The 8,555-nt window shown below is 51.5% G+C and overlaps 1 protein-coding gene across 1 annotated transcript; it reads right to left on the reverse strand.

Annotated features, from left to right (window-relative positions):
• Positions 1-211: 211 nt before the first annotated feature.
• LOC149402488 (uncharacterized) lies at positions 212-2,242 on the reverse strand. Its single transcript, XM_089608400.1, has 5 exons — positions 1,931-2,242; positions 1,604-1,702; positions 905-1,168; positions 530-817; positions 212-358 (listed from the first exon to the last, which is right to left on the reverse strand). The coding sequence occupies exons 1-5, from the start codon at positions 2,240-2,242 to the stop codon at positions 212-214; spliced, it is 1,110 nt and encodes a 369-aa protein (XP_089464526.1).
• Between the last annotated feature and the right edge of the window lie 6,313 nt (positions 2,243-8,555).

The following is an 8,555-nucleotide window of genomic DNA, read 5'->3' on the forward strand; positions in this document are numbered from 1 at the left end:
CCCGAGTTTCTTGTGTTCTCATAGAGGAGACTAGAAATTATAACACTATAGGATAAAGGTTTCGAGGTGAAATGTAAGCCGATTACCATGTCAAAAATAGTTAAAAATTACATTCTCAAACCCTGGGCCTTGCTTAAACTTAAAATTGTCTTTCACTAAAACCGGAAATAAGATGAAAACAATAAAACATAAAGAAATCGGGAGCGGGCTTCTATTGGTAGTATTGCCGTAGGTGTTTCGCGTTCCACGGGTGAGTGACCACGAGCCCTTCTAGGTTTTTGAGCTCGTACGTGCCGTTGTGTATGGCTCGGCGTACGCGATACGGTCCTTCCCAGGTGGGGCCCAGGACTCCCGCTCCCTGTACTTTGGTGTTTTGGAACACCCTCCCGAGGACGAGGCTCCCGTCGGCGAATTTCCGCAGCTTGACCTTGGAATTGTAGTACTTCTCGACCCTCCTCTTTTGTGCAGCAAGGCGAGTGAGTGCGTCCGCCCTCTTCTCCTCTATGAGGTCCAGCTCGAGCCTAATTGCTTCGTTGTTGGCGGCTTCTTCGTACTCTTCGATGCGAAAGGTTGGCAGCTTGGTCTCGACGGGTACCATGGCCTCGATGCCGAATGCCAGCGCGAAAGGGGTTTCGCCAGTTGCGTTCCGCGCGGTGGTCCGGTATGCCCAGAGGACCATGGGGAGCTCTTCGGCCCACGCCCCCTTTCTTTCTTCCAGCTTCTTCTTCAGGTTTTCTTTGATGGTCTTCTTAACCGCCTCGACTTGACCATTGGCTTGAGGATGACGGGGATAGGAGAAAGTCTTGCCGATGCCCAACTGTTCGCATATGTCCCAGAGGCGCGCATTATCGAATTGCTTTCCGTTGTCGGTCACAATCAATGCGGGGATCCCGAAGCGTCAAACAATGTTCTTCCAGATGAAGCTAGTCGAGTCCGCTTCCGTGATCTTTGCTAGCGGTTCGGCCTCTACCCATTTTTTGAAGTAATCGAGAGCCACGATGGCATGCTTGTATTGTCTCGTGGCCACGGGTAATTCACCAATGAGGTCGATTCCCCACTTCGCGAAGGGTCGGGGTACGACGATCGGGCACAGCGGGACCGGCGCTTGGCGCAGGACGTGGGCAAACCTTTCGCATTTGTCGCACCTTTTGGCCCATTTGTGGGAATCCTTTTTCAAGGTAGGCCAAAAGTATCCGAGCCTTAGCAGCTTCAGGGCCAAAGATTGTCCGGCGGTGTGGTTTCCGCACACCCTTTCGTGCACATCGCAGAGCGCTTTCTTTGCCTCGACCTCGGTCAAGCATCGGAGAAGAGGCATGGAGTATCCTCTCTTGAATAGGTTGTCTTCCCTCATAGTGTATTTCGGCGCCAAGCTTCTCAGCTTTTTAGCCTCTTCTTTGTCTTCCGAGACGACTCCTCGCTTGAGGTACTCCACGAGTGGCGTCATCCATGAGGGGGGCAGAGTTTCGTCAACCACCTTTACGTCGCTTCTCGAGACGTAGGGCCGAGTTAGTACTTCTATTGCGACGTTGCCTTCTCCCTCTTCGTCTATCCCGGACGCAAGGCGCGCTAGGGCGTAGGTGTCAATGTTCGCCTCTCGGGGAACCTGGACTATCTCGAACCACGATAGGGCCTCCAGATTTTTCTGGGTCTTCAACAGATACGCAACCATGTTCGGCTCTCTGGCTGCATAGTCGCCTTTAACCTGGTTCACAATCAACTGTGAGTCAAAGTGTATGCGCAGGATTTGGACTCCTAGCTTGTTCGCCAACTCCAAGCCAACGATCAGAGCCTCGTACTCTGCCTCGTTGTCGGACGCCTTGAACTCAAATCGCAGGGCGTATCTCAGTTTTTCTCTATCAGGATTTGTGAGCACGACGTCGGCGCCAGCCCCCCGGGCATTTGATGCGCCGTCCACGTGTAAGTCCCAGACCGGCCTTATCGGGTCAATGGTCCTCTTCTTCAACGACCCGTTGTGGTCGTTCTCCTTGTCTTCCTCGTTCTCGATGTCCTCGTTGCCCTCGCCTGTTGAGGGCGCGTTTGTGAATTTGGCCACAAAATCGGTGAGGGCTTGGCCTTTGATAGCGGTTCTCGGTTGAAACTCGACCCCATACTCGCCCAGCTCCTGGGACAATATGGCCATCCGAGACGAGGTCCCCTTTTGTAAGGCCTTCTCGATGGGATGTCCCGTGCGCACCACGATTGGATGCGCTTGGAAGTAAGGGCGAAGTTTTCTCGCGTTCATGACGAGGGCGAGGGACAATCTCTCGATTTCTGGGTATCGAGTTTCGGCGTCGAGGAGCGCCTTGCTCACGTAATAGACCGGCCATTGAACCTTGTTTTCTTTGCGCACTAGAACCGCGCTCACAGCCCTATCAGAAGTTGCGAGGTAGACATACAAGGTCTATCCGTCGTTTGGCTGCTCAAGGAACGGAGGATAACTAAAGTAGGTTTTCATTTCGCGGAATGCCTCCTCACACTCCTTCGTCCACACGAACCCTTCGGTTTCTTCAACGCTTTGAAGAATGGCTGGCACCTGTCGGTGGCTTTGGAGACGAATCGCGTCAGGGCAGCGATTCTTCCTGTTAGACTCTGCACTTCTTTGACTTTTTGCGGCGACCTCATCTCTAAGATCGCCTTAATCTTATCGGGATTAGCCTCGATCCCGCGGCGGCTCACCACGTAGCCTAGGAATTTTCCAGACTCAACCCCGAAGGCGCACTTGTTAGGATTGAGCTTCATCTTATAGCGCCGAAGGATTGCGAACATCTCCTTGAGATCTCGGACGTGGTTGTGGGCTTTGAGGCTTTTTACTAACATGTCGTCCACGTCGACCTCCATTGTTTTTCCAATCTGTTTGGCGAACATTCGGTTTACCAACCTCTGATATGTTGCACCTGCGTTTTTTAGGCCATAGGGCATGACCTTGTAGCAATAGAGCCCGCGGTTCGTAACAACGGTAGTCTTGATCTAATCCGGCTCGTGCATGCGGATCTGATTGTAGCCCGAGTAGGCGTCCATGAAACTTAGAAGCTCATGGCCCACCATGGCATCCACAAGTTGCTCGATTCTCGGTAGAGGGAAGCTATCTTTCGGGCAGGCCTTGTTGAGGTCTTTATAATCGATACAAATTCGCCACTTCCCGTTTGGCTTCTTTACCATGATGACATTGGACACCCACTTGGGGTGCTCCGCCTCCCTGATGAAGTTGGCTGCGAGAAGTTTGTCAACTTTTTCACCAATGGCCTGGTACCTCTCTTCGCTGAACGCCCGTCTTGGTTGGACGCGCTCGGTCACCCTCTTGTCATCGTTGAGACGGTGGACCATTATTTCGGGGTCGATCCCCGGCATATCGGCGTGTGTCAACGCGAAGATGTCTTTGAACTCTCGGAGGAAGGCGGCGAGTTCAAGCTGGATCTCGGATGGGAGTTGGGCGCTTATCTTGACTACTTGGTCAGGTTTGGCGTCGTCCAACACGACGGGAATGAGGTCATCCGGTGTCTCCACCTTCCGACGCTCGACATCGTCCCTCTGGTCCAACTCTCCGAAGGTGCCCCCTTCCTCGATCTTGCACAGGAATTTGTCTCCGAGATGGAAAACGGTGCTCACCATCTTCCCTTTCGCCTTACCGTCCACACCCTAGATATAGCACATCCTTGCCATTGATTGGTCTCCCAACATTATGGCGATCCCCTTCTCGGTCCGGAACTTCAACATCAGGTGGTAGGTGGACGTTATGGCCTTCAACCGATTAAGAGTCGGGTGGCCTATAATGATGTTGTATGCCGAGGGCTGGTCCACAATCAGGAACGACACGATGTGGGTGACCTCGATCCCCCCGGTGTCCCGAATGTGACCGGGAGGTCGATGGTGCCCACCGTCATGACCCTCTCCCCGGAGAAGCCGAAGAGTGAGGTCGAGATCGGGGTCGGTCTTAGCCCGATCAACTTCATCCTATCCAATGCCGATTTGAAGATGATGTCGGCAGAGCTGCCGTTGTCGATCAGGATTCTCCGGACAAGATTGTAGGCGACCGGGGCTGAGACGACTATCGCGTCATTGTGCGGGTGAAGCACTCGCACCGCCTCTTGGCTGGTGAAGAACAAGGACTCGAACGGGGCCGGAGGGGGAGCCTCGTACGTGTGGTTGATGTAGTGCGCTATCTTCCCTTGGGAGACTTCTCGCACATACTTCTTTCTTTGCGTGCTCGAGCCCCCGAACTCCGGGCCGCCCATGATTGAGCCCATGACGTGCATTTGTGAGCTCTCTGGTTCTCGGTTCGCCGTCCGATCTGTAACGGTTACCGTCGCCGGACCATTCCTTTCTTGCCGCGGGCGTTCTCCTTTTGCCGCGGCCGTCCCGATTGTTCTAAGGACGTATTCCTTCAACTTCCCATCTTGAATGAGGGATTCGATCTGACGTTTGAGCTGGTAACATTCGGACGTCAGATGCCCATGGTCTTGGTGGTATTAACATAATTTACTTCGGTCCCGTTTCGCGGGATCCTTCGTGAGAGGAGCGGGGCTTCCTAGCTTGTCACAGTGCAGAGCCAGGATTCGCTCTTGTGGAGTGTTCATGGGGATGAATGCCGAAAACTTTTGGAAGCTATCGACATGTGAGGGTCTCGGCCCAGGGAGGGAGCGACCGTTAAGGGCCTGGCCTCCCTTGTTCCTCCTCTTTCGAGAGTCGGGACGATCTCCGTCCTGATCATGGCGACGGCGACCGCTTTGCCCCCTGACTTCCGGTCGTCTCGGCCCTCGAGGTAGTCCTCAATTCCGATGTAGGTGCGGGCTCTCGACATGAGCTCTGCCATGTCCCGCGGGACCTTTCCAACAATAGATTTGAGGAAGTCGCTCGTGCGAGCTCGCTCCCTCGGTGATCGCAGTGATGGCGTCCTTGTCGTCGAACCCTTCGACCTTGTGAGATTCGTCGGTGAAGCGAGCGAGGTATTGTCTCAAGGTCTCGTCTCTCCCCTGCCGGATAGACAGGAGGTAGGTTTTTGGCTTCTTTTGTGCCACGAGAGGGGCGAAACAAGCAAGGAAGGCCTCTCGCAAGGCCCGAAAGGACGAGATGCTCCCCGGTCTTAGACTCTGGAACCACTCAAATCCCTACCCCGTGAGGGTCAGGCTGAAGGCTTGACACAGGGTGGCGTCCGACTGTCCCTGCATTGTCATCCATGTCTCGTAGTGCTGGATATGGGCTACGCGAGGATTTGAGCGGCGAAGGGAGAGTATGACTCCTCGATCCCTCCATAAGGTCTTTGTCTCCACAATTCCCTCATTTCGATGATCTAGTTCTCGAGGCTCTGGATCATCGTTACCATGTCGAGCCTGTTAGCTGGGCTGACCGCCGGTACCGCGGGAGTCGCCTGTTGACGCTCGTTGGATGCTTGGTCCCCGGCATTGGTCTGAGGTCGGCCGAGAGTAGTGGCGGGGAGTGCGTCCCTCCGGGAGTTGAGCCTCTGGCAGAGATCCTCCCCTCGGGAGTTTCTCTGCGTCGTTAGGCGCTCTCTCAGGTCTACACTCGGCGCTTGGCGGGGCGAGGTCGCCCTTGGCCGGATCGTCCGGCGAGCGCTTCGGCTATCGGCCCCATCGTCCCCGAGGACAGCTCTCTCCCCGGTGAGGGGCCGTGTCCGGCCGCCTCTTGAAACCGAGGGGGCAAGTCCTCGGGAGTGTGACTGTGCGTGTTGCCGTGCAGGGTGTGACGGTCCGGCCAGGGGCCATTCGTCCTTTCGGACCATGACTGGGCGACGCTAGGTGTTGCCTCGTCGGTTCTTGACTCTCCCACATAGTCGGGGTCGAAGTCGCCTCGGGCGGATCTATCCTCGACGTCGTAGCCGAGAAGGTCAGCGATAAGCGTGCCGCCGACGCCGGGGCGGTCTACAAGCTCGGCGAGCCTTCGAGCCGTGTCCTCTCGGAGCGCGGCCTCGGGGTCATTCGCCGGGTCTTGGGGCTGGCGCTCGTTATCACGAGATTGCCCTCCTAGACGATGCGCGAGGCTTTGGAGGCCGTATCTCAAGCCCGTCGCTCAAGTGCCTGTGGAGATAGAGGGAATTTGACTCATCTCTCGAGAGTCGTAGAGGTGACAAGAAAAGGGATTGGAAGGCAGAGCGTCGCCAAGGTCGGGAGGTCCCCTCCTTCTAGCGCGAAAATGTTGTCTCTCGTTTTTGGACAACGATTTAGGAGCCCGTAACGGTTCGACCCAAGGCCGGACCAAGTGATCGCGTTCGGGCTCAAGGGTGTCGGACTTGGTATATCAAGTCTTCCCTTAGCTGTTGATGATGCCTATCTCGTCTCAACACCTGAAAAGCGGGAAAGAAAGCGTGAACTACAAAGGGGAAACAGAGGGGGTGCCTCTGTTTACCTCTCCGACGCTTAACATTAGTAGGATTGAGGTGGGTAAAGGACGTTAGGTGTTTAGAGAGCCGAGACTTGAGAGAAACGAGTGAGTTATGAGTTCAGCAGCGTTTCAGTACTCAAATTCGGATTACCTGTCTCGAAGAGTCGAGCCTCGTATTTATAGGCGACCAAGGGACGTTTTGAAGGCCCCTTGGCCGAGTGAAGTTGAGTCGGCCATTGGCCGAGTGAGACTGGATCGGCCAATGGCCGAGCGAGAAGCTTGGGGCCGGATGAGGTTCACTCGACCATTGGCCGAGTGAAATGTGTGGGCCGGATGAGATTCACTCGGCCATTGGCCGAGTGAACTACTTGGGCCGGATAGGATTCCTTCGGCCATTGCCCGAGTGAACTGCTTCGGCCGGATGAGGTTGACTCGGCCCTCGGCCGAGTGAGACACTTGGGCCGGATGAGATTCACTCGGCCATTGGCCGAGTGAACTGCTGGGGCCGGACGAAACTCACTCAGCCCTCGGCCGAGTGAAGCACCTAGGCCGGACAAGATTCACTCGGCCACTGGCCGAGTGAGCTGCTTGGGCCGGCCAATGGCCGAGTGAACCTGGGCCGGCCATTGGTCGGGTGAGTCTCACTCGGCCATTGGCCGAGTGAAAGCCCTGGGCCGGCCAATGGCCGAGTGAATTGGGCCAGCCATTGGCCGGGCGAGCTTGTCCGGCTGCCCGAAAGGCCGATCGCGTCGTCGGATCTCGTCGGGCCGATAACACTAACCTTATCAGCGAATAATTTTGGTAGGCCTGCTATAAATCTCTCTTTCCAAAAGGAAAGATTACTATCGCTTCTTGTGTAGACTTTAGTAAGGAAAACATCTTTGTACCACCTAAAATCTCTCAAGGTTGGGCAATTAAGATTGATTAAGGTTTTAGAGGCTCTAGCTTGAAAGTGAAAAGGGTCTCCTACAAAACTTTTCATAATAGCAACGATGAGTGTATTGACTACATCATCTTCTTGGGTCTGAACATTAGTACCATTTTCTAATTTTACGACATTCTTCTTTGCTGTAAGTATCTGAGTCTTATTTTCTGGTGAAATGTAATAATCCTACCATCCTTTAAGTTGGCACGTAAAGCCAGAAATTAAAACATTAGCTACGGTTGGATCATTATTAATTTTTGATTTATCGGCACAAGCTGCCATGGTCATTTCTTGAAGAGTTCCTAGGATTAAGTATTCACTTAGTCCATCTATATTCCATTCATAAATGGACTCACCATCATATTTGGCTTGTAGACTTTGAGATCTTTCTTCATATTGAATATCAGGAGGAATAGGTCAATGGTAATAATTTCTTGTATGTGGTTTTCTAGTGAATGTTCTATCATGTTTTATTTTGTTTATATTGGGATTATCATTAAATAATTATTGGAATTGCTGTCCTATAGAGTCAATTTTGTCTAAAGAATCATCGTGACTGTAGTTTTCATTTTCATTTTCATTATCTGATTCTGATTTTTGGTTTAAAACATTTATTTGTTGACTAGGACTGGATTCTCCTAGAGTTTGTTTATCTAGTTTTTGTTGTATTTGTTCTAAAAAATAGTCATTAGAAAGCTTTGAAAGCTTTGGTTGCAATGTTTTAGGAAATTCGAAAGGTTTGAATAAAGGTTGGGTACTCCTTCCCTGGGGAAAAGAGGAAGAAGGTACAGCCTTCATGTTGACTGTGTCCTCAACCCGGGTTAGTTGATTGGCTATGGTTGACATAATTTGATTTGTAAAATTATTTTGACACTGTATATTTTTTAAGTCTCTCTTCGTCGATTGCTTAGTATCTTCTGTATTATTTTGAGTAAAGGATTTAAAAGGAGTAGCTATAACAATTGTATTATTAACGGTAAAAGTTATGCCTTCTAGAGGAGAATGAATATCTACTATTTCCGTATTATCTAAGGTTTTCCAATTTTTTGTAATATTGGTATTAACATTTAAATGATCAAACGGGTAGTCTACGTTGTATATTTTACTGTAATGAGAAAACCAAATAAAGAAAGGGATATTCATTTTAAGGTTTCTTAAATTTGAATTTCAAGTTTCTCTAATTTCTATTCTTTTACTGCTTTCGAAATTATTTAGAAACCAGTCTATTTTTATATCATTTGAAGGATCAAAATAATCCTTTTTTAGTAATTCTTTGTCTATTTGGAATTCTGAA

This window comes from Urtica dioica, chromosome 3 (genome assembly GCF_054948205.1).
Source record: "Urtica dioica subsp. dioica isolate 48M chromosome 3, U.dioica_male_clone48M_v1_H2, whole genome shotgun sequence".
NCBI classification, from domain to species: domain Eukaryota; kingdom Viridiplantae; phylum Streptophyta; class Magnoliopsida; order Rosales; family Urticaceae; genus Urtica; species Urtica dioica.